This window comes from Labrus mixtus, chromosome 18 (genome assembly GCF_963584025.1).
Source record: "Labrus mixtus chromosome 18, fLabMix1.1, whole genome shotgun sequence".
Lineage (NCBI taxonomy): Eukaryota > Metazoa > Chordata > Actinopteri > Labriformes > Labridae > Labrus > Labrus mixtus.
In genome coordinates this window covers 7635889-7663388 of record NC_083629.1, presented here as the reverse complement: position 1 = coordinate 7663388, position 27500 = coordinate 7635889, and the positions used below count along the sequence as shown (strand labels likewise).

Below are 27500 nucleotides of genomic sequence, written 5' to 3'. Positions count from 1 at the left end.
AGCTGTAAAGGACTCCAGGTAATTATAGCGTCGTATAGAGGACTCTGTTGCTTGGCCCTGACACTTCAGGGATAGTCTCCCGCTCTGAGGTGCATGTGTGAACAACCAGATCAGGAGGATTTCAGGAGCAGTCCTCCTGAAATGATCTAGATATTTTCAGGAGTGCATGTGTGAAAACGGCTAGATGGGTAGTCGAGCGGACAAACTCCAAACACAGTTCAAAATTAAATTAATGAGAAGGCAGAGTCATCAAGAAATATCCCTTCTTTTTCCTTTACTCATGACAGAAGGATAACAAAACGGAAAGATGAGAGAAAACGTGGAGGTAAGGCATTAAAGGAAGGAAGAACGACGAGAGGCAGAAAGCATCAGAGGTGAATCTGTGGAGGGAAAGAAACGAGTGAAAGAGACGAAAACTGACGAATAGTGAAGCAGGCTGAAGGAGGCGACGCTGAGACTAGAAAGACGACGAGGAGGCAGAATGAGAGGAGGATTTGCATAAACACTTCTTGAGCTTTTGTTGCTGCAATTAGCTTCAATAGCTTTTTAGCCTTTCAAGCTCACAATGGCTGCGTGTGGGCGTCAGCGTGAAGAGAGCTGCACGCTATGATACGACTGAGTGTGGGGAATTTCTAACCAGAGAGAGGAGCCATAGAGGTGCTTCAGTTCAGGGTCACACCGGGTCATGTAGGGCTAATGTGGACGTACAGATTTTAATGAAGGCTAATGGATTCTTTAATTGGCAATCAAACGTATTTCCACTGAAGGCCGCATATGGCAACGCTGGGTTTACTTATTCCTGTTGCATTTGAGGTCTTTAAGAAACAGATCAGACCAACAGGATGCTAACAGAAGGACTCATGTACACTGTACGACTGAATGAAAGTCGTGCTTGAAAGGCAGCTCACATCGCAGGAACATACTGCATCGTTTTATAATAACCATCAACACAGGCGTCCCTTAAACTGTCCTCTAAGTACCTTTGCAGACTTCAAATCCCACCATGAAATATAAGCATTTAAAACTTTTGAAATAGAAGTAGTCAAAACTTTTTTACACCAGAGTCTGCTCGCCTAATGACACAGAGTTTGACCTGCTGCCGCCTGTTGCTGTTTTAAAAGCTGCAGGAATAAAACCAAAACAATGTGCATGACCGGTGGTGGAAATTCAAGAGAGGGTCATTTGTTATCGACATGCACTCAAGCCCAGCCAAACTGTGGGCTGTATCATTTTTAGAGTTCAGAGTTGTTGTGTGTAAGAGAATAAAACCAAGAATAAAAAGATGCTGGAAAAGTTAGACATGAACCTCTAGTTTATCCGGCTCGAAAATCGTTATCTTTGTTTTCTGCCTTGTTTTTCTTTCTTGCCACACATTCAGACACAAAGACACACACACACACACACACACACACACACACTATGCATGAGGGCAAGTTTGAGTTCTTAATCATGGCAGGACCCGGCAGACTCACTGAAGCTTCCAACAAACACAGCTGGCCTCCTGCCTGACCTGCAGACACATTACCACCTCTCCTGGCCAGATGGACCTGTCTGTGTGTGTGCGTCTGTGTGTGCGTGTGTGTCTGCGTCTCTTTGTGTGTGCGTCTGTGTGTAGGTGTGTATTGGCGTCTGACACTCGTCCTTGAATGAAGACGTGATGGTCAAAGTGTTTGTGTGTGTCCACGTGTGGACGAGAATGTGTGCGTTAACTAACTGGACATCCCATCAGCAGAGCATCTGTGATCTCAGCCCTCCGGAGGGAGTTCCCTGTCAGCCCGGCAGGTTTAAACACCTACGGGAGGAACAATAGCAGCGGGCGAGAGACATAGACGAAGAATGGAGAGAGAGAGAGAGGGTAAGAAGGGAGAGGGAAATGTCTTTTGTCCAGCGATGATTAAGAATTTTGACCAGAAGGTGAGTGTGTGTGTGTTATTCTATGTGTGTTGCAGCTACAGGTAGTTTTCCAGAACAGGTGTTACAGTGTGTGTGTGTGTGTGTGTGTGTGTGTGTGTGTGTGTGTGTGTGTGTGTGTGTGTGTTTCCAAGACAACGATAGATAGAGAGAGAGAGAGAGAGAGAGTCAGAAGCATTTAAGATTGAGTCACTTGTCCTCAAACGTTATTTTAAGGACTAATTTCACTATTTAAGTGCACATTATTTAAATTCCACCACCAGGGGGCTCTCCATCAAAACAAAAACAAAGGATGACGTCGACACTAGCGGGGAATCATGGGAGTGCTTCTTTCTGCTACTCCCCTCCTCCATCCCCTCGATGAAAAAAAACTCTGCATTGACCGTAGTCATGACAACCGGGCGAAACCAACGTGAGGAAGAGAACATGTTTAATGACGAGCTAATGTATCCGAGTGTCGACAGCTGACACTAAATAAATTCTTTCTGTGCTTGATCCAAAAGCCAGTGACCTGAATGACCGAGACAGTTTCTTCTACATATACAACTTAAAAATCTTCAGAATTATTGTTTAAATTGAAGGTAAAGTCGGCCTGATGTCTGTGTTGTCTTCATGTTTTTGAGCCTTTGTGCTGCTCCTTTAAATACACTCATGAGCATCAAATGTTTTCCTGAAGTCAAATGGCGAGGAAAGAAGTAATCATCATAAAAAAACAGAGACCGGAGAAGAGTTTAAAAGATGAATAATCAAATTATTCAATCAATTACGTTGCAGAGCGCTTACTTTCAGCATCAGCAAACAAATGAGGTTTTATTCCCCCTCAGAGTTTAGACTCCAAGCCAATTAGTAAATTACCAACAAGGAGAACAACACAGTGTAAATCATTAGCTCACCAACGAGCCCGTGTTTTTAGCCACAGTGTGTGTTTAACTGGGCAGTAAAACGCCTCTTTATACATTTCACCCCGTTTGCTTTTCAATCCTGCCTAATGCAGTCAGGCCGACCGCCACAGTAAAAACTACGGAGCTGATAATTAAAGGACTCTATAAAAAGTCTGCTTCAGTCGGGAAACACGGAGAGTGTGTTTGGCTAACAGGATCAGTGATCGATCCACCTGAAAGACCCCCCCCACCCCAGCTGTAAACTGAGTTTCATGAGGACAAAAACACACCAAACACAAAGAGGCACACACTGCTGATGCTTTAACACTTATGTTGTTCTAAAATGTTCCAGCAACCAAAACGTCACATGAGGCAGCTCAGTCTTTGGCTCTAAACTTCAAGGTAGCATCTGAGCAGCAGTTCAGCATGTTTAGGTCTCCACAGCTTCGGTAGATACCATCAATACATGGAAAATAGAAACTTGCCCAGCCATGTTAAGGTGTTGATACACATGGTTATGCTGCTGCTTTTGGTGCCGCAGCGGGAGCTTCGGGGTTAAGTGTTGCCCAAGGACATATCGGAGATGAAGCTGCAGGAGCTGGGGATCGAACCCCTAACCTTCCGGTTGAGAGAGGACTGACTCTACCACTTAGCCACAGCCGCCAGAAACAGCTGAAGGAAGCAAGAAACTTAACAAAACTAACACGTTTAAAAAAAGCGCTTGCCAGACTGTTTGAGACCAGGTATTTTCCAGGCACATGCTCGCGACCCACTGAAAACAGCTCCAAGACCCACTTTTGGGTCCCGACCCACCAGTTGGGAACCACTGACATAGAGGACAACGTACAGAAACTATGCCATAGTGGTACTCAAAGTGACAAGTTGGTGACTAAGCTGCTATTTATGACGACTTAGAGAGAGAACAAGCTGGCTTTTCTGTTATATAAGCATTTTATTGTGCGGTTGACTTTTCTTCTATTCTATGCAGACGATGTTTGCTTATATATCTTAAAAACATCAGAGTTTTCCATGGATATCTGAGGTACACACTCCCTGACACTCTTGTGACTATAGAAGGAACTCTCCCAGTTAATTTTCTGACATTAACAGCAGCAGCTGGTGTAGCTCTTTAACCGTTATCTTGGCTCAGCCCAGCTCGGCTCGGCTCAGCCCGGCCCTGCCTTCACTCTATCTGAGAGAGGGATTGCCAGCTAAATCTTTTCCATGCAGCAAGCAGACCATGACTGGAAGTAATAGGCTGAGATCCTGCCGAGAAGGACGGGACGGGTGGGTGAGAGAGAGAAAGGGGGGGGGGAGGTAATCACAGGGAGAGATGGGGCGAGAGAAGGGCGAGCAACAGGTAGAGGATGTGCAGAGAGAGAGAGAGTGGTTTCTAAATGCAGCGTGTCTATCCGACTATCATCAAACAGATAGACTTCTGACGACAGACGAGGAGCCAATCTGAGGCAGACTTTCACACTTGAATCTCCACAAAAAGTGAGAGACACAGACAGGACGAGGACCTTAAAGCCTGTCTGTCTTCTTTCCTGTCTACCTGTCTGTCTGCTAACCAAGAGGGTCAACCAGAGGAAGCACTTAAGCTCCTATTTTCTATCCTCCTCTTTGATTGATATTCTTTACGTGGTGTAATATATAGTGAATTAAATTCAGGGGAACTCCCAGTCCTCCACTTCATGTCCTCAGACCAGACTTAAAGATTCACTGTATTAAACTCTGGATCCATTGAGGCTGACGTGTAAAAATATAGTTTTTAAAACCTCTCTGTTAGTCCGAGCAAGAGATCAAACAACCACCAGCACCATAAAAAACACAAATTATCCCCCAAAAATAAGCTAACTGGTGTGCACGGTTAATTAGAGCTAACTCCAGGCAGCGCTGCAGCCGCCTCGCCTCCCCAAAGTCTCTGACAGCCGACTGCCGACGGCCTCCCGCGCTCGAGCCGCGCTGAACTCAATCCAATTAAAAGTTACAGATCAAGTTCAGCTCAGGAACGACGAATCATTTGTGAATCAAAAGGCGGCTGGAACACAAATCAAAGGCAGAGGTGTGTGAAGTCCTCAGGTGAGCCGCCAGAGCCGCGAAAACTAATCGCCCGGGTTTGTTAATAGAGCGTGTTTGTGCACAAAAGCGAAACTTTTGATACACGCTCGCTCGTTTGAAAAGGCAGAAAAACAGACGGAGAGCGGGTTGGTGCTGGAGAGAGAGAGAGAGAGAGAGAGAGAGAGAAATGGAAAAGTTTACCCGAGGTCGGACTGTGTTGATTGGAAACAGAGACAGACGGCAAACAGACAGAGAGAGAGAGAGAGAGAGAGAGAGAGAGAGAGAGAGAGAGAGAGAGACAGGTTGATCGTCAGACAGACGGACTCTGCAGATCTTCTTCATGCTGGATTCCGTCTCTGCAGCTGACAGATCCTACGTTTCACCGCCATCACCTCATGGTCACACCTCGCTCTCTCTCACTGCTGCCTGCGTTTCAGCTTTTTCTACACATTCAGACTCCGCCTTCACTGCCTCTCTACTCAACCCTCCTGTTTCCACCAGAGCGTGCCAGCAGCGCCATCACGCTCTGCTCCGTTTCAAATACATCAAGCTGAACAGAAGCGTACAGTCAATTTCAAAATAAAACTTCTGATCATATATTCCATCCCTTTGTCAACATGACGTCAAAACAAGCGACAGACAATCAACAAAGCAACATGTTGTTTGACCTTTTTTAAAGCAACAGGAGTCGTTTAGGATCATGTTATATGGAGGTCAAATTCCTTGTTAGAGCACGGTTGCGTTCACATCTCCCACGGACCGTACTCGAGTACACATGACCCCATCAGACCCCAGACCACCTCTTCAAGCGGACTCGGCACAGCACCAGAGTACGGCATAGTTTGTGTTCACACTGATCAAATGAACCGGAAGACCATATCAATGATGAAAACTAGCTAAAACTCTTCCTTTTTACTGATTTTAAAACAACATCCTCCAGATGAGCAGAAGCGGTTTCCTGGTCCTAAAAAAGTGTCAGGTGTATATTCGGTTCAGTTTGTGCATCAGAAAAGAGCAGCGTCAGAATGCAGAGAGGAAGAAGAAGCGCCGAGTCTCAGATGCAGAAACAGATCGAATTATGAAAACAACAGCCTTCTACTGTACCTGTAAACACTGAGCTGCACCTTATTCCAAAGATTACAATACAGAAATATTAAACTACAGTGAAATGCAAATAAAGGATCCACACTTTGTGGATGTTTGAGTTTAAAGTGCTCCATCTATACGTCTGAAAACAGAAGAGAGGAGAACCTGATGGAGTCGCTAAAATGAAGCAGAGTGCAGAGGAGCTGGGATGGATGTGGACAGGCAGTCATGTTTATTCATGCAACCGTGAGCTGCAGACCTGCAAGGTGACTGGCTGTCACACACACACACACACACACGCACTCTCACACACACACACACACACACACACACACACACACACACACACACCAGCGTATAGACACAAATGTATGCAGGTGCAGGAAAAGACAAACACTCACACATCTGGTCTGTCTATCAACTTGGATCAGGGAGATGGGTGTGTAAGTGTGTGGGTGTGTTTTTGTGCGCGTGCATGCGTGTGTGTGTGTGTGTTTGACAGAAAGTAAACAACAAAAGCAGCTCATTCAGTCCGCCTGCTGCTGCTCCTTCATGTACTTTAGTTACTTGTTTAAATTCTGTGTAAGACTCCCTAATTCTCTCTCTCTCTCTCTCTCTAACACACACACACCTGGCTGTCTCTCACAGGTGTGTGTGTGTGTTTGATGTGTGTGTGTGTGTAAAGGTGTGGTTAGACCTCAAGCGAACATTTTCTGCAGTTTTTACAGGTTGGCTTTTTCCAATGTCAGGGAGGGATGTCAGTGAAACTGTCATGGAAACCGTTCTGACTTTTAACAGACCTGCATCATGATGTCATTATTTCAGCCCCCTGCAAACCTGCTCTATTTGATTTTAAATCACCGCAACACAAATAAAAATCAAAGATCAAGCTGTCAAAGTTTCGCTAAAACAAGCCGAGAGTTTGTCTTCACTTTTTGGGGCCTCATCACCATCATGTCTGCCAACGTCCCCACGCTATATCCTCTTTTTTCCTCTTTCTTTGTTCTCTCCTTCATACGAATAATTCCTCTTCATTTTTCTTTGTTTGCCTCCATCGACAAACTTTTGGTTTTCACAGAAATAATGCATGCGGCGCTCAGCAGGGCAACGAGAGTGAGTGCTGTCATTACTTAGGGAAGTTTCCTACTGTCGTTGCAAAATTTTCACATTTAGAGCCACTGCTTTGTGAGATAGAAAAAGTCTGAACACCAGAAGCTGCTCCAATTAAACTGAATTTCATCTGACCCTCGCCCTTCATCAGACATGAACAATTGAATGGACACACTTCCACATATATATAACCCCCGAGGTCACCTGACAGGTCATGTGATACAAAACCGGGTTAAGTTTGTGAGCCCTAAAGTGAGATGTTTGATGGCGTGTCTTTTAAAGATGTCGCATCAGATTATTTTTAACCATTTTCAGATTTTAAGGACTGACACGTGTAAAGATTATTCACATGATGTTTATACGTTTTTTCTAACCCTCCTCCTCTCTAAAGTGAACTGTGTACCTGTAGTATGCTCTCAGTGTGTGTGTGTGTGTCAGAGAGAGAGAGAGAGCGAGCGAGTGAGTTCTGGTTAATATTTCACACTTACCTTACAGGCATGTGAGAGTTTATTAATTATGGCTGAAACGTGAAGAAAAAGACGCTCATGAATAACATCAGCTGCTACCGCCTGTCAATCAAACTGCTGACGGCCAACAGCCAAATCCACACACACACGCACATACGCACATGCACACGCATGCACACACACCGACACAGACACGCGCACTTCGTCCAAAATTGTGCAAAAGTTGAGAAAGCTCTCCAACAAGCAAAATTTTATATTTTCTATGTCTAGTCTAATTACTTTTATTAAGACCTGAGAAAACAACGTAAATCTGTTTAAGAAGCAAATATGTTATTTTTGTTCCTTTTTTAGTCTTTAAAAACAGGAGGAACAAATATACGTCTGGTGCTTCTTTAAAGGTCACACATCTTCCTCCTCTTCAACCAGCGTAAATAAGTCTCAGAGCTCCTCAAAACATGTGTGTGAAGTTTCTTGTTCTAAATCCACTCTGATCCTGTATTTGATCATGTCTATAAACCCCTCTATTTCAGCCCTGCTCAGAACAGGCTGTTTCTGTGTCTGTACCTTTAAATGTAAATGAGTTGTGTCTGACCACGCCCCCTCTCTGGAAGGGCTTGGGTGTCTCAGGCTTTCTTGCTCAATGTCCTGTTGTTTACAGTGAGAAGGCAGACTCAGAGGGCAGAACAAACACCTAGCTGTGGGAGTGTCACCCACCTGGGGGAGGGGCTACTGCCCTTTGTGATGTCATGAAGGGAACATCTCCAAACAGCCTGTTTGAGCACACATTTTATAAAAAGTGGAGCAGGCAGGAGAGGGAGAGGATGGACTTTTCTCATCATTGGGGGGTTTGTAGACAGACTAGAGACACAGATTAGTGTTTAAGTGGATTTAGTATCATATGTGACCGTTAAGAGTTTGTTATTGTAACACTTATTTAAGCCACAGGAGGCTCTAGTACACAGTGACCTTCAGGTTTGACATGAAGCACTTTTTCCTTAAAGCATCAAAGACCAAGAAAAGAATAAACAAATGTAGATGAATTATTATTACTATTAATATTTATTAGTATTAATAGTTATTCTTTGATATGATTGAAACTACGGCTGCAAATACATACACACACACACACACACACACACACACACACACACACACACACACACACACACACACACACACACACACACACACACACACACACTCAAACATGCATACATTAAACCACTCACACTGTTATGTACATACGTGTGTGTGTGTGTGTGTGTGTGTGTGTGTGTGTTTATGTAAATTTCAAACACACACAATCTTAAAAAGCAGCTTCATTGCAGCACTCAGAGACGTTAATGCTCCGGGCTTCAAAATCTCACATTACATGGAACCTGCTCCACTTCATTTGGCTTTGATCTTTTTTTTTTCTTCTTCAAAACACACCAAATTACAAATTCTCTCTCTCTCTCTCTCACACACACACACTCTCTCTCTCTCTCTCTCTCCCTCCCTTTCTCTCTCTCTCACACACACTCTCTCTCTCTCTCTCTGGACGGAGTAAATTAAATTAATAAGGCTCACATCAGAGGCCGGCTCGTTGCTCTCTGGCTCGAGGCTCTTCTCTCCGTCACTTCTTCAACCTGAACCACACATTCCTGATTTTTTTTCTTCTTCTTCATGTTTTTATTATAAATTTACACTAATTGAAAATCGGCCGCTCCTCTATAAACACGCCGAATGGTTAATGATATTTTAATTCACTTGAATGAATTAAATCACTCGAGCAGCTTCATGTGTTTGAAGCTTCTTTTTGTTTGTATTTAAAGGTCCAATCAGTTAGTGAGTGAAATGATAAAGTGACCTTACTATATGATCAGACATTAAGGAAACATGTTGAAGTGCTGGCTTCTCTGACAACAATGCAGCAGCCAGTATGTCCTCCTTCTAATTTTAGATTCTGGTCCTGAATGCTCTGGATTTGTTTGGACCAGAGAAGGTAGACGGTTTTAAGGCACCCCCACACGACCGTTTTGGACGCCCCTCGGTTTGCCAGATATGAGAGCAGTTATCAGGTCAAACCAACAGGTGTTGCAGCGATGGAAGCGGACAAGAGAAGTGGTTCACATAGAAGTGATTGTACCCGACCTAAAAAGCCTCTGCATGTTTCTAATAAGCTCCACGAGCAGAAACGTGCTCAAACTAGGATCAATATTGGAGATGCTTTTGAAAAATGGAGAGAGGTTAGAACACAGAAAGGTTTACAGACCGATGCAGAGCTGGATAAACACTGAAGCTTCAGTGTCCACCACATGGCAACCTGCGTGAGCATCGACTCTAGAGAGGAGGGGGTGTTATAAATAATATCGACTGAACTGACAGAGGCAGCAGGAGACCAGCAACTCCTGTATAACGTGAAGTAAAATTACAGATTTTTTCAATGTAGTCTGGTGTGTTTGTAGAGAGTGATGTCACAGCTGTTTGAGGTTAAATAATCGTCTCCATCTGTCACAAAAAAGTCTCTCTCTGCAGGGATCCTTTTTGTGATATTGTCACACACATAGTGTAACAACCTGAGCCTGTCAGGGAAGCATGTTCAAATATCCTGTATGCACGGCAAAAAAACCCAGAAGGATCTTTAAGTCTGCGAGCGAATATAACAACACAACATGACTGTGACTCGATGGCCAACATGGCCAACTGAAAAATGCGAATGTGTTGAAAGTGTGTCCCCTGTCCATTCAGCCTCAATAAGTAACGAGAACGAGGCCGGGAACAACATCTTTACAGTCAAATTCAGAGATTTACACATTTAAGGAGTTACAGTCACGTCTAAATATCTGAATCTTAAGAATCAGGGCAGTTCAGAGAGCTGAAATTTGAATTTTTAGGCACCTCTTGGTAGGTTTGACGACAAGTAAAACTTGAAGTTACAAGAGTTAAAGGCGGATTTTAAATACAGAATATGGTTAAAAGTGATGAAGTTTGTCTCCTACGAGGCTCTGTCCCTCTCCCTCCCTCTGTCTAACTTTAACTTCCAGAACATCCAGCAGAGGAAGCTCCCTGTACTCCCGTTAAAGCACATCTATAGGATCCAAAATGGAGCAAAACAGCGGCTTTATTTCATGTGCGTGGCGTCTCGGCAGCGCTCCGTCTTCCTCGGGGGTGGGGGGGGGGGGGGGGGAATCTCGCTGCAGTAACAAGCCCGGGCGATGCAGAGGAAAAAAAAAGTGCCGCAGGCTACAGCGAGCAGCGGCACAGCGGCACAGGCAGGTGAAGACAGGGGGTGAAAGTCAAATCTTTTCACTGTAAACAAAACCCCCGGAATCAGGCAAAACAAACACATGTTGAGGGAATAAAAAGGAGCGTGTGTTTGCTCTGGATTTGAGCGAGTCTTTGCGGGCGCCACAGGTGGGTAGCTGTCCAATGAGGTGAGGGATTTGCAGTTATGAGGATGGATAGACGAGGAGAAGAGGGAGTTATCAGAGAGACAAGCGGGGGGGGGGGGGGGAGGGGGGGGGGGACACTGCTGCTATTGAACGCTCCTCTAAAAGTGAAAAAGACGTCGCTTTGAACAGTTTTTTCGAGGGGCACTTTGGGACTGCGGCGCGCCTCTCCTCAGCGCTCAGGTACACCACGTGTCAAAGATGAGGCTCTGATGTGAAAGCAGGTGAGGGACTTGCAGGTAGGGGGAGTGATGTGGCGTTCACTGACAGGCTCCTGCGTGTGTTCAGGAATGTTAAGAGAGGCCAAATGAAGAGTTTAAATGTTTATCTGGATGTTTTGGGTTATTCTCCGCACGGGGATGAGCGGAGGCCCGGTGGTGACAACACCTGATTCATAGCAGTCAGAGAGAGATGGCAGCAACACGTTATCAGATGAAGCTCTGCTGCTGTTTTATTCCCTCCGGAGAACAAAAAGAAGCCGTCTAACTCTTTCCAAACAGCACATCCACACTGACACTACAGATGAAAGAAAAAATACTTTAAGACACTTTCCGAACACCTTATAGGACGCCAGGAATGTTCTGGAAGTTGGAACAATTTCTGCAGGGAATCCATTTTATTCAGGCTGCAGCTTTAAAGGTCAAATATGTAGAATGTATTAGATTACATCAAAATATCAAAATTAATAACAAAATTGACTAAACCTATTTTTGTTTGTTTTTGTTGAGTTCTACAACGGAGGATTAGGGCCACATAAGAAAAATAATTTTAAAAAGTTAAATTTCGAGATTAATCTTGTAAAGTTACGACTTTATTCTCGTAAATTTACGAGTTTAATCTCGAAATAAAAAAAAACATTTTTTAACGTGGCCCTAATCCTCCGTCGTAGAGTTCTATACCGCCCCTCAAAGATTTCCTACAGCTCTCAAAGCCAGAGAAATCCGTAAGTTTGTTAGTTTGTTGTTTGTTTGTTTGTAAGTTCTAATGGAACGTGTCTTGATGTGGCGGTTGCCTTGACATCATGACACACACGACATGTTAATCGTTGCCGTGGAAACCGGATGTTACGTCAAAGACCGCGGCATAATGAAGCGTGAGCTGCTCATGAAAGCTGCCGTCCCGTTGCTGTTTGTGCTGCTGTGATAAAAACGTCATGTAGATTATACTCGGATACAGTAGCTCGTCGGTAAACATATTCTCTTCCTCAGGTTGGTTTAGCCCGGTCGTCATGACAATGGTCAACTCTGGGGGAAAGGGTTTGTAGCAGAGAGAACTCCCATGATTCCCCGGCAGCCTAGATAATAATAATAACTTTATTTATAAAGCGCTTTAAATCAAAATGCTGTACAAAGCAATACAGTTAAAATACAGGAAAAAACATACAGAGAAATCATGACTCATACTCATAGATGTCATCTTTTTGTTATTGTTGTGATTGAGAGCCCCCTGGTGGTGGAAACAGCACAACTACAGGAAGGTGTTGACCGTTCCAAATAAAAACAAAATATATGCACGCCGTGGTTACTCGGCAAACTCACTCACACACAGAAACTAATCAGAGCAGTTTGAAGTCTGAAAGTTTCTCTTCTTCTTGTTCGAGTTCTTGAAGGTAAACAAGGCTTCAGGTGAAATTAGCGAAACGTCTACCTGCTGATGTGTATCAAACAAAGCTCATCAAACATTCTGACTGTTGATTTCAGAAGCAATCAGACAGACGGCCCTCAAGATCAATGCTGCTGGACTCCAAACATCACCTGACCACATCAAAAGATCCGCGCTGCACACACACACACACACACACACACACACACACACACACACAGGTAACACACACACCAGCTGCCGGTCTAAATCTATACAATCCATTATTAACATGTTTCCTGCCAGACAAAGACTCAGGTAGATGATAAAATACAGAGAAATAAAAGACAAAACAAGAGAAAAGGTTAAATTATTGAATCCAGGGAGCGCGCCCTGAAAAGAAAAAGACAAACACGGAGAGAAGTAGAAGAAGAATCTGTATCGTATTTTCTGGAAAGTAGGTTACACCGAAAGGAAAGGTGGGGGGGGGGGCACATGCATCAAACAATACACAGAGAGAGAGAGAGAGAGAGAGAGAGAGGACCTGGAGGACTGAGAAATGGTGACAAAAAGAGAGGGAGAGAGAATGTGGTAAGAATGACCGCTAATTCACACATCTGTGCTGCAGTTCCTCGAGTGTCCACTAGAGGCTGGCTGCAGAAGCACAGGAAGTCACATACACACCCATTCTAAAAAGCCTGTTTTTACAGCAGAGATTAACATGTTTACAGCCTGGTTCAAAAAAACAAATAGATCGGCACACACTGTACGGGGGGTGAATGTTTTTTAAGCGGCTCGGTTTTGATTTTGAAAACAATACCTGTTATCCATAGTTAGTGGCAAGTGGAAGTGGTGTACAGCAGTTAGAGGCCTGGTATATGTGAATGCAATATGAATAAATGAGACGCCAGAGTTTTATTTTCTTTCCCTTGACACACACACACACACACACACACACACACACACACACACACACACACACACACACACACACACACACACTTCCTCTAGCTTAGCTTAGGTAGCATTTGATTAACAACAGCCCTCTGGTACATCTGTCTCTTTTAGTTTACAGCCTCTCTTCTTACTTACACACACACACACACGCACAAACACACACACACACTAAGACACACACACACTAAGACACACACACACACATCTAAAGGAACAAACACACTGACAGAATGGAGGGACTCAGGAGTACAATACAAACAGTATAACAGAGAAACACTCAAACTGGAATAGAGACCTGACTATACTTTACATGAACATGTGTGGTAGTACACACACACACACACACACACACACACACACACACACACACACACACACACACACACACACACACACACACACACACACACACACAGCTGTAAGCAGAGTAGACAGGTGGAGTGTATATCAGGGGCCTCTGTGGCCACCGGGCTCCTCGACCATTTATCTCAATTTCACCTTCTGGACACACACACACACACACACACACACCTACACACACGAACACACACACACACACACACACACACATACCCACATTAGAAAAGCCCCCTGAAGAGACGGACGCACACACTTCTCTTTTCTTATTCCATGGATAACACTCATTATAGACTGATGTGCTGCAAGAATTTTCACATTTTTCAGATGTGTGGGAGAAGACTTGTGTATGTGTGCGAATGTGTGTATGCATGTGTGTGCGTGTTAAAATAAGACCTACACGGTGTAAAGCTCGTCCTGTAATGAGTTATTAACTGTCGTCTCCTTTCAGCTCTCCGCACGACTCCGACACAAATCCCTCCTTTATTCTGCACTACTGTAATCCACCACACACACACACACACACACACACACACACACACACACACACACACACATACACACAAAGGCACACGCAAAAAGGCACGCACACACAGGCACGCACACACACACACACACACACACACACACACAGGCACGCACAGGCACACACACACACACACACACACACACACACACACACACACACACACACACACACACCAAAGTAACAAACACAATGCATCAGGCTGCAGTTGACTTTCTGGTAAATCCCTTCCTTTCTCTGTTCTCAAAGGCCGATGAGAAGATGAAAGAGGAGGAGAAAAGGAGGGAAAGATGACGGACTTAAGAGTAGTGATACGGGAGCCAGGAAGGAGCAAATTACAGCAACACACACACACACACACACATCATGCTGAACAACTGTTGTAGCCGTACAATTTCCTAACACAGCTGAGATCTAGGTTAAGAAGATTTAAGTTTTTGTCACTTAAGAATCTCAGGGTTCAAATCCGGAAATGAGACAAACTCATAGAAATTAATCAACAAAAGAAAACGTGCGGTGCTGATATGACGATTTAGGTATCACTCCATTATTGATTTGCACATGCTGGACTAAAGTCAAGTTTCCCTCCTCCTGGGCTCCTCCAGAAGCTCCGCCCCCTGCAGGACGTAGTGTGGACGTTTACTGCTTGTAGCTACACTGCAAGCTAACACACGCTAGCACAAGCTAACCGCCGGTGTTTGTCACCTGCCTGTCCAACAGGAAGCAGACCAACTCCACGTCCACGGGTAAAAGACAACACAAGATTCACTCTTGTTTTAGAACGAGCTTTATCCGCTCGTCTTTGCTGCTACTTCCACATCCGTCATATTCACCGGTTTGAGTTTGAATTGTATCCACTCCTAAACTCACCTGCTGCGCTGTCATTGGCTGGAGGAAACACACCAGCTCTGCCCAGAAACGTCCCGAGTCAACCAGAACAATCCAGAACAGTAAAATCCAGTCAGAGGACAGAGTCTCTGCAGACACAGTCACATGTATGGAGGCCCAGAAGGGACAATGGAGCAGCTTTACTTTAGGAGGAGTCTGTATTTTATTTTGAAGGAGAAAGCTGCTGACTCTGTCTTTAACGTCATGTTTATCGTGCTCTCAATGACTAAAAGAAACATCTTTAAGTAGAATTAATGTTCACACAGCTCAAATCCAACAGAGCACACACACACACACACACACACACACACACACACACACACTACAACCACTACTGTTCTACCACTACTGCTACCAGGAGCGCACACGTTACCATGGTGACGAGGTGTGCTGCTGGCCGGCCAGGTGAAGGGTCTTGGGCCGGGCGGCGGAGCAGCTGCCCGCATTAGCCGGCCGCTCCCAGTAGGGGTCACTGTGAAACAAACAAAGAAACGTGAAGAGGTTCCTTAACGACGGGGAAAACAACCAGCAGGAGCAGAAGAAGAAGAAGAAGAAGAAGAAAAAAGGAAAGAGATGTAGAAGAAGAGGAGGGGGAAAGAGAATCATTTAAAGGCAGGGAAATCAAAACAAGTCAAATACAAGAAAGAAGTTTGCAAATAAAACAGATCAACACAAGAAAACAGAAGTTAAAGAAATCTAAAGTGAGAAACTAATTCAGGAAAATAAAAACCTGTGGACAGTTTGGGCATCTGTAGCTCAATGGACACAAAGAAAAAAAGGTCCTGACCTCAGAGATCGTCAACAATAAACAAAACGTTGGATTGTGATCGTTTTCATTCAGTGCAAACTCATCCTGTCCAACCACACGCTATCCAAACCCTTGTTACTTCATTTAGAGCTCTCAGAGAAGAGACCTTTTCAAAGATGGCTGACTGATTTTTTTTATTTTATTTTTATGTCAATGTAGAGCTACAACAGAGGATAGAGTCAGAAATCAGGGAGAGAGTGTGAACGACATGTGGGAAAGATTCAAACCCGGGCCGCCCGCTTGGAGGACTTGAGCCTCTGTACATGGTAGTGCCCGCACCAACCTCAAGATAACCGGCGCCACCAATGTCAGGCTGAATTGAGATGAAATGTTCATAAAACACAGTTTATTTCTCCTCCATGATGTCACAATCACAGGTGATGATGGATGTGTCTGTGATGTGTTATGCATTGTACTCACACCTGGTTTATGCAAATATGAGGACGTGTTTTGGCCACAGTTCAGTACTGTATTGTCATTTTTTCTACTTTTTTTTTGCTCATGGACAAAGGGTAGGCTGATAAGTTTGGGTGTGCAGGTGAATCTAAAGTCGTAGGTGAGGCCTCTGTCGGTCCTCTAAAGGCTCCTGTCTTTGGAAATATTCACACAAAAAAAACCCTGAAATAAACCTCCAGATTTCTCTGAAAGCGAAACCCCCGCCGACTGGGACTGGAAGTGACACGGAGTCAAATAGAAAACACAAAGCAGGCCCAAAGTGACTGTCTATGCACAGTGAATTATTTGAATCTACACACCCACCCAAGACAGGCTGTCAAAACCCATGCCGGGATGGATTTTTCATACGGAGAGGGGGGCGCGAGGGAGAGCTGAGGAGAATAAAAGAGAGGAGGAAAAAAAAATCAGAGGGGGGGAGAGAGGGCGAGAGACACCGGGAGGAGGAGGAGGAGAGAGAGAGAGAGGGAGAGGCAGTGAAGCGATGCCGGCTCACAGGAGAACATTAGCTGCACGGTGTAGCGCACCATAAAACCATTGACATTGTCGGTCTTGCTTTGTGGACGAGTATTATTGTAAAACACAGTTTTCTGAGGCGAGCCGGCCGCTATTGTTCTTGTCAGAGGGTGAAGCGAGGGCAGCGGCGGCGGCATAACTTATTTCAGCTTTAAAGCTACGTATACGGCGGCAGGAGTTGGTTTTTAAATTAAAGCACAGAGATGTAAGTCCAGAGATTGTATTACTTTTAGATTTGATCTCTTGATGCATGACTAGGAAACACACGGCTGCTGACGGCGAGGACGAGAAAAGAAAAACAATAAAGGATGAAAAGAACGGAGAAGAAAGAGGCGGTCGAGGTCGCTCCACTTTACTGATTATAGGACGGGCAGGTTTGAAGAGAACGAGAGTCTGAGTGAGAACACCAATGATCAAATCAGCTCTCAGGGAACGTCATAAAAACATGGATGTCACACAGAGTATTTGAGCCTTTTGGAAAACGCTGAAGTACACAGAAACGGGCTGTAACGGCTGGATTTTTTTTTTTTTGCAGACTTTGAAGAACGAACGGTTCAGGTATCACTCCAGTCGATCATTTCGGCCTGCAGCAGTGAAACAGGCTGTAGCGGCTGAAACGTCGTCCTGCAACCGAGCAAATGCACCACATCAAACTTCAACAAAAACACCATTTTGTTGTGAACGGGGAACTTAAGCCCAGAGTTTCAGCTGTATGTGTCACACACAAACACACGCAACAAACTAATTAGCGAGTTTAGCTAGGTTGTTTAGCCATGAGCGACGACTCCTTTACGACATAAATGTGGTTTGAAGACCACGACCCCCCCGCGGTCCAGATCCAGATCAGTATGAACCGTTAGCACAGACAGTGAGTGTTGAGACAGACTATAGGCCGAGGACAGGAAAGGAGCAGGAGAGGATTGGGGGACATCCCTGAAATGTAGGTGCTGCCCCCTGGAGGATTTGAATGTTATGGCTTTATCATTTTTAAACAAATAGCCCAGTGTTTGCACCTTACAACAGTAATTATTACAGCCTGTTTCGCTGCTGCAGGCTGAAGCAATCTACAGTCCCCATGCTATCAGTCATTTAGAGCCCAAACGTGTAAAATGAGGCTGAGGTTTCAAAGTTAACTCTCCTTTCTTTCTTTTTTATCCTCTCTGCATCCTGTCCATCAGTTCCAGACCGACGCCTCCACGTGTCATTTTGGAAAGTAGACGAGTAAGTGCACTGCATCAAACACACACATGCACACAGAAAATCAGCTGTACAGGCTTCAGATAAACTGAACAACTGTAGGTACACACAAACATCAAAACTACATACACACACACACACACACACACACACACACACACACACACACACACACACACACACACACACACACACACACACACACACACACACACACACACACACACACACACACACACACACACACACACACACACACACACTCCGGTGCACAAGCAGAAATTCAATAACCTGAGTTTAAAACACAGCCGCTCGCTCACACACACAAAAAGACAGACTCATGGGTAAATGCACACTGAGATGCACATAAGCAAGTAAACAAACAAACACACACGCACACACACACACACACACACACACACACACACACACACACACACACACACACTCCATCAGGACAAAATGGCAGTGGTGGGAGGCAGTACAATGGGTATTGCCGGGCGGCGGCAGAGCTAAATTGCAGACAGCGAAGGGGAGATCTGGGCCATTTTTCAAGGCCGACTATATATTACAAATTGGCTACCAGGGCATTGTCTTAGGATACACACACACACACACACACACACATGCACACAAAGTGAAAAACTAATCCTAGCTTGTCCTGTTGGAGCCCACAGAGTCACAGAAATCTGCCCTTTCTTCCTCTTTTTCAACAATTTCCCCGAATAAACCGTGTGATTGAAAATGTGTCAGTTTAGCGAGCAGCGCGGAAGCAACACACACACACACACACACACACACACACACACACACACACACACACACACACACACACACACACACACACACACACACACACACACACACACACACACACACACACACACACACACACACACACACACACACACACACACACACAGGTACACAAGAGATACACAAAAACACACTCCTGGTCCCCTGTTTACCTGCTGTAACCCTTCTTTTTTTTTATGAGGATACTCAAACACTTCCAGGGCAGGGTCAAATCTACACACACACACACCTACATACACAACTACAGACACACACACACACACAGACAATGTCCCGCTGGTCAGGTTGTTGTGCTCCAGGTTTAGGGGGTCAGTCTTGCCTCAGTGCTGCAGTAAAGCTACAGGAGGGTTAAACTCGGAGACTAAATCTCTGCAGGATCACAAAGTGTGTGAGTGTTATGTATCTTTGTGAGGACCGATGTTGGTCCACATCTAAAGACAGAGCTGAGGAGGTTTTGAAAAAGATGGAGCCCTTCTTCTGGGAGGAAGACATTCTTCCAGATGAAGACAAGGAAAGGCGTTTTTTTTTTTGAGAGGGTCCGGATGAGTTCCTGATTTTTGAACAATTTCACCATCAAAGACCTGATATCTGAAAAGGAGAGGCCAAAGAAGACACCAACACGTGATGCACAGAATCCACATTTTTCTAAGTACTGATTTCTCATCATATCTTGAAAGTTGTTGTTTTAAATTCTGTTGTGAAAAAGCTGTCAGAGGGTCATTCCTAATGTCGCTTTTTTTCAATATGAATAAAAATTGCATGCAAACTTTTGCCAACTGTCTCACTTGCAAAAATACATTTATTTGCAATAAAGTCCATTGCAGGTTGGACAAAGTGCACAAGGTTCTACTTAGAAACGTTTATGGAGAAGGTAAAGTGTTTATATACATCTGAGAGTACGACCAAAACAGCCAGAACAGTCGATTTGTAATTAAGTCCCGCCTCTGATGACGCAAATAGTCAATCATAGATTTGGATTCTGGACTCGCCCCTGCTGCAACACATATGAGAAACTAACATCTATATAAGTTTAAAAATGAACACACTCAGGATATGTGTTTGTCTAATCGTCCTGCAAACTTTATTTACTGTTCGGTAGACTGTCATTACTTTGACATTTCTTTCTCTTTGTGTCTCTGACGCCTCAAACTTCCTCCGCACACGCTCAACTGAATCATCAACCTGAGGTCGAAGACAAAAAAACAGAGTCTCAGTTTAGTTTGCGCACATTATCAGCGAATAAGAAGAATAAATCCAGAGCATGCAACACTTGTGCTGCAGAGCGGTGCATGCAGCCGTAATGGATTCTGTCATTTGAAATGGATGAAGCTCCATTAGAGAGCGGAGCGGTCGCAGCGCTAAGTGTGATGAAGGGCGAAGCTTCGGCATCTCTCTTTTTGTTTTAACATCGACACGGGGGGTGGGGGGGGCTGTGTCCTGAGTCACATCTCTGCAGGACGCTCTGGGTTTCTCCTCACAGGTCCTGCACTACGCAGAGAAGCTAACCAAAGCGATGAAGCCTGATCTTTGTTTTATTCTGAAGCAGAGAAACGAAACTTTATGTGACTCTGTCGCTCTAAATCAGCGGCCTCTTCCTCACCCTTTTTTCTCTCCATTGTTGTCATGTCTCCCCTCCTCCCTCTACGTCTGTTTTAAAGTAAATAAGGCGTAGAGGGTGACACACACACACACACACACAGATGACATGTTTATTAATCACCTCTTTAGCCGAGCCGGCGGCCTGATTTACCGCTGATTTCTGAGCTGTCAACCGCTGAGGACAGCCGCCTGACATTTACAGGTAGAAGCACTCTACGGTTCCTCTCTCTCTCTCTCTTACACACACACACACAGAAACACACACACACACACACACATACATAAAACACATTAAAGCACAAGCTCTCTCTACACATGTGCAAATCATGCACACACACTCAAGTGCAATAAATCTGTGCATGAAAGCATGAAGGAGCACACACACACACACACACACACACACACACACACACACACACACACACACACACACACACACACACACACACACACACACACACAGTCTGTCTCCTCCTACATGCCTTTACATTTATATTAGTTTTTTTTACACATGTTCTCTACATTCACCTGCAGCAGCAGCTTTTGACAAACTCTCCACCTAACTTCACTCATGATGAAACATCCGTTGCCATGACAACATGAAAAAAAAAAAAGTAGGCTTTTATTGGTTCATACAGACCTGAACGGAAATTTAACAAGGCTCTCACACCTAATGCATGCTGGGTAGACTTAATGTTGACTCACTGTGGTGTCACGCTAACATGCTAACATGCTAACAGCAGCAGCAGCGACCTCACAGAGCGAGAGAGAGTTTGGACAGAGGTGTAGTGGTGCCTGAAGAAGTGGGTAAACTCTTAATTTTTCCCCAAATTATTTTTTTAAGTTTCCCGTCCAGACAGGATAAACAGCGTCTGTTACTAACAGTGACATAAGACTCTGCTTGCATATTTAGTCAGCACATACTAGCTAATTAGAGACGGAGTAGGGAGGGTCATCACTTCATCATCATAGGGTTTACAGCACCATACTGAATATGGCCAATCAATGAATGGTGTGAATCAGAGGAGATTTAGAAGTGGGTATGGAGACTAAAAAAACTAATATGTATACCCTGCACTACACCACTGAGTTTTGATGTTATAACGCACCACTCTGACACTTAAAGAGGTCATATTACGCCCTTTTATGGGTTCATATATTAAATTTATGTGCCGACTAAAGTACATTCACAACCGCTAATGATCAAAAAACGTGTCTGTTTTCATGTACTGCTGCTCCATGCACCCTCTCCGCTCTGACCCTGCTTGTAAAGCTCTGTAGTGCCCACGTTCCAAGTCTGATCTGATTGGTCGGCCGGTCCGCTCTGTCGTGATTGGTCAGTCATTCGGCACAGTTCTCGGAAATGTCGCGCTCCTCTTACCATAATGGGAACGCAGCGAGTGGAGCAGGAAATACCGGTATTTACAAACAGCAATGGCCGTTTTTCAACTTTACCAATCTGACGACGGAGAGGAGGAACAAACCCAACAATCTTTGCACACTAAGGCACGGGCACGACGTTTCAGTGTTCAGGTAATTATTTTGCAGCCTTTTCAAATGTGATATATGTTTAATATGTGCTCATCGGGTGTGAAGAGGGGGCCCGGCGTCGGACATTTGGTGCGTTCCAGTTGATCTCGTTAGTGGGAAATTCCCAGTTCCCAGTCGGAATTGTCAACTGGAACGCCCCCTGAAGTCGTAATTACGACTCGGAAACTCGGAGTACAAAAAGTAGCCCGAGTTCAGATCCAATATGGCTGCTCCGTGCATCGAAAGGGATGTTTAAGATGTAAGTGTTGAGTTTGTTAGCAGCTTAGTCGTCTTTTTGTGTAATTAAATCAATCAAACCGATGGTATCGTGCAAGTTCTCTCTGTGGAGGTGTTTTCATGTTATCTTCGGTCAGAAACTTTCACGTAGTGTGTCGTTATCGTCTGGTATTAGCTAACTCCTGGACGCGTCCATGTTGCTTTTCCGACTTGCAACTGGAACGCAGTTATCTCGGGTGTGACGTCATCCCGAGTTCCGAGGTAAATGGAACGCAGCAATTCTCACCCTTTTTTTCACAATTTGAACCAAAAGCTGCCGCGAGCGAAAGATAGAGAGAGAGAGAGATAGAGAGAGAGAGAGAGAGAGAGAGAGAGAGGATTGTCTAAATTGCACAAATATGTTAAAAGTTACCAAGGTATTTGTGAAATGTAGATGGTGTGCAGGAGATTTCTTCAGACTGTTCTCTGCGGTTGCTTGGGGAGTGAGGGATGTGGGCCTGGCCTCTCCTCGACGGGGCAGAACAGAGTGTAAATATAACACGTGTTGTTTTTACAGCGTTTCCTGTCGGATCAGTGGCGCTGAAATCAGAATGGAAACAGTTTGCTTCGTCTGAAAAAGAACATTAAATGTGTCCTCTCTGCTCCTGTCTCACCTCGGCTACGACACAAAGCTCAGATTTCACAGAAGAGGAGGAATGTGAAGAGCGCGAGCTGTCGGCTGTCTCCTCGCACGCCTCCGCGCTGAACGAGGTTAAAGCTGTGACATCAGCACAGAGATTCTCCGTCCCTTTATGTCTGCAGAGGAGCGTTCTGTGTTTGAACTGCTCGCGCTGCGTTTGATGTTCCACGGGTCCCGTCACGCACTGAAACAGGCCTGAGAGTCACCTGACAGATAAGAGGGAACAAGCGCTCCCCGTGTCCGGACCACAGGCTTTTTTTTATTTTATTTTATGACATTCAGCATTGGAGGATAAAAAAAAAGAGAGGGAGGAAAAAGAAGAGGGGGATCAAGGTCGGGGGATATCAGAGGAGGAGAATTACACGTTTGGAGAAGAGCGAGGATAAGAAGGAGGAGACGGAGATGAGAGGAGCGGAAACTTCGAAAAACAAACCAAGTGTGCTGCACATAACAGACTCAACGACAAACTGTTTTCTTCCTTTAAAGTTTCACATTTGGCCGTTTGTGTCCCCTGAGACGTCTCTGAGCAGTAAGGGACCGATCACACAGAGACGCATCACCACAAGGTTCCTCTGATCAGAAAACACCTGAGAGCATCCGGCGCCTGTGGAGCGCGGCCTCGTGTGCCTACGATCGAACGATAAAATACTACATCGAGCAAATGTACAGTAGGGCTCTCGCCGTTTATTTTGCTCCTGGAGGAGGACGAGTGGAAAATGTCACAAAGTGGGAGAATTTAAAAAAAAAAAGGAACAAAAGGAACAAAAGAAGAAGAATTGAAGGAGCAAGAACGATGGATGGGGAAGAAAGAACGTCTGTGTGTGTGTCTGGTTCAGTAAATCCAGCCGAGTCAGACGGAGATCACAGCACTGTCTGCCAACCTCGATCTACCACTCCTCTCTCTCTCTCTCTCTCTCTCTCTCTCTCTCTCTCTCTCTCTCTCTCTCTCTCTCAGTTCCCCTCGTTCGTTCTTTCCTCTTGCCTGGTTTCTCTCTGAGCTCCAAATCTCTCTCTCACTCTCTCTGTCACACATCACTGTTCACACAGATCCTCTGGCAACACGCAATACACACACACACACACACACACACACACACACACACACACACACACACACACACACACACTCACACACTCTCTCTCTCGGACCCACACACACACACAGACACACACACACACACACACACACTCTCGGCCGCTGACTGACAGGGCCGGCTCTGCTCAGCTCTTTGACATTCACAGTGTGTCAGAGAGAAAACATAGAGGATGAGGGGCTTCAGCTGGAGAATAGAGCTGCTTCAAGCCCTAACACACACACACACACACACACATTATCCAATCTGCTGATGATGCCACACAAACTCGTGTACTTCAGGATTTGCATTCCAGCCTCCATTTATCGACACAGGAACTTAATCCTTGAAGAGAAACGAGTCGTCTGCATGAAGAAAAAAAACTGAACAAAGAGCCGCCGACCACGAGGAGAGACTCGCTCGCCGCTGCTGAAGGGAGACCAGAGTGCTCCAAGGCCAAGAAACTTAGGGATCGAGACCTAGAACGGACCAAGACCAAGGCAGGGTGAGACCGAGGCAAGACCAAGACCATAAATGTTTTTTTTAAAAATCATCATCTTGTGTTTAGGGGGCGTGTCACTCACTTAGACCGAAACCTTCTGAAAGTGGTCTCGAGACCTGGACCGGTTTCGAGTACTACAGCACTAGCTTAAGGCTCATCCAGGTTTCATGGGAGTCTGTTCTCATTGGTTAATTCCTGCATTGTTTGACGCCATCGCTCATAAAAATGACCCTCAAGACGAACTTATCATGAGTTCACCATCTTTAAGTGGCTAAAATAAATTCCTCAAAAAATGTTTTGAAACGTTATCTTAGTCAATTATTCCTCCCCTTTAGTAATACTAATTGGTGTTGTATTATTATTATTATTATTATTATTATTATTATTATTATGGGGCGGCTGTGGCTCAATTGGTAGGGTCGTCGCCTCTCAACCAGAAGGTCAAGGCGATCCCTAAAAGGTTCAAAGGAACAAGAAACTGGGGAACCAGGAAGTGAGACACAAGCAGCACAGAAGTGTCATGAAGACCGGGGTCGCTCGCTGACCTCTGAAGAAACTAGCTTCTTAGCGTGTATTTAAAAACGTTTCGTTTGCAGCTGATTCCTGCAGAAGTGTGCGAGCGTGTTGCTTTAAGTCGAGCCGCCCACAGACACACACACTGCAGCGTCTCTAACCTCGCTGAGAGCATCATTTGAATACACTGAAGAGCCGTCTGGAAGATAAAATCGTCCTCTTAATGTGAAACCAGCCCGTTCTGTGCTGCTCGCTTTAAACGCCGCCGATAATGACAGACAGATTTGTCTTTCCTCTTTCTGTCCGTCTCCGTCCATATCTGTGTTCATACAGTTATCAGGGAGTGTGTGTGTGTGTGTGTGTGTGTGTGTGTGTGTGTGTGTGTGTGTGTGTGTGTGTGTGTGTTTCAAATGATGGATAGACTGACGCTCCTCGTTAATAATTCACAGAGGTGTCGCCTGCGGTCGCTTTGCCCTTCACATTTCAGCCAATCAGAGGCATTTATCCTGCGCTCTGATTGGAGGAAATGTGAGATCCTGCCTGTTATGCAAATTAAATAAAAAACATAGTCGCATCTTAACCTTTCTCTTCATCCTTTAAATCGGCCTTTTTTCCGTCCCCGTCTTTGTTTGTTAGACGAGATGTCAGTGCGAGTTTTTGTTTGCAGATTTTTTTATCCTCGCCATCTCCTACTTATTTTTCTGTTTTTCCCCTCCACGTCTCTCCCCCCCCCCCCACCCCCTCCCATTTCCCGATCCTTCTGAGTCAAGGAGAAGTGAAAAACAGCGTCTCCATCCAGACGTCAACTTGTTGAAAAGGGAATAAATCTCGGACTGAAGTTTCGGGGGGTGGGAAACGCAGAGGAAGCTGACATCTGAGCGCGGGGATTGAAGTCTAAGTTGAAGGGCAAAAAACTAAAACGCGGTTAAAAGACACAAAGAGAGTCATACAGCGTGTGTTATTTTGGGAGAAGAGAGACGGGGTGACTTTCCTTTGTCGAGCTGACTTTTTCAAACGGTGATTTCGGAGAGATAGAGACGTTTTTAAAAAAGCAGACAAATCCGCAGAGACGTGGAGCGAGCAAGCGAGCGAGAGAGAGAGAGAATGACGGAAAAATGTCCCCAAATGAAGAAGTCAGAAAACAACTTGAAATGTTTTTGTGTCCTCTGTTTCTATAGGGGTGAAAACTGCTGAACAGAAACTAAATTATGACGGTAATGTCTTCAGGTGTTTCCATTGTTCAAACGTGAAACTCTTTGATGACTGACTTTGTCTGGGTTTTTACATGTTGTACTCTTCGTGTTCGGCCCCGATTTCCCCCCCGTACAACCCGGGAACGTGGCCAGATTTGAGGCTTGTCCCATCCGATTATCTGTCCAAACAATCCTCAGGTGTGTGTGAATATTCTACGGCTCCCGAAGGAGTCAGAGCCCTCCGATCTTGAATCATTCGTATCAAACATGTCAGGATGTCTCCAGCGGAAAATCTGCAACAACAGCCAATGAGAGTGAGCAGACCGGGAAGCGTCACCAACCGGATGTTGAGTCACTTTCAAAAACATGTCAGCAAACATAAACACAACTGAGCCCCGAGCAGAGTGAGACATTGAAGAAGAAGAGCAGCTTGTGTAACTATGGCAACAACAAGACAGCAACAACAAGTTTAGATTCTGGTCCTGAATGATCTGGATTTGTTTGGTCCAGAGAAGGTAGGCGGTTTTAAGGCCCCCCACCACACGGCCGTTTTGGACGCCCCTCGGTTTGCCAGATATGAGAGCAGTTATCAGGTCAAACCAACAGGTGTTGCAGTGATGGAAGCGGGCAAGACAAGTGGTTCAGATAGAAGTGATTGTACCCGACCTAAAAAGCCTCTGCATGTTTCTAATAAGCTCCACGAGCAGAAACGTGCTCAAACTAGGATCAATATTGGAGATGTTTTTGAAAAATGGAGAGAGGTTAGAACACAGAAAGGTTTACAGACCCATGCAGAGCTGGATAAACACTGGAGAGACAGCTCTCTACAATGTTTTGAATTTGGACTGCAGTACCCATTTTAAACACTAGGTGTCACGGTTACATACTGCTCCTTTAACCAGGGAAGAGAAATTGAGATTAAAAATCAGCCGTTCATTGCTTCTTAATTTGCTGGTCAATGAACAGCCGATCATGTACTGATGTGTCCGCTGGTTAAACAGACAGCAGCTACAGTCAAACAGATAATTATCAGACAGAGAGAAGACAGGAAAGGAGAATAATGTGTGTGTGTGTGTGTGTGTGTGTGTGTGTGTGTGTGTGTGCACGTGCAGGGGTGCATTTCATTTT

General features: G+C 44.9%; 1 protein-coding gene across 3 annotated transcripts in view; it reads right to left on the bottom strand.

The window, feature by feature from the left end:
* The window catches only part of LOC132992995 (neuronal PAS domain-containing protein 3), a 241719-nt gene that overhangs the window by 161471 nt on the left and 52748 nt on the right, over window positions 1–27500 (bottom strand). For 2 of the 3 annotated variants that reach the window (XM_061062620.1, XM_061062621.1), the window contains exon 2: window positions 15630–15728. The exons of the other annotated variant lie outside the window; for it this stretch is intronic. In XM_061062620.1, coding sequence (XP_060918603.1) covers window positions 15630–15728 — 99 coding nt within the window. The remainder of the gene's footprint in view (window positions 1–15629; window positions 15729–27500) is intronic. 3 annotated transcript variants of the gene reach the window in all.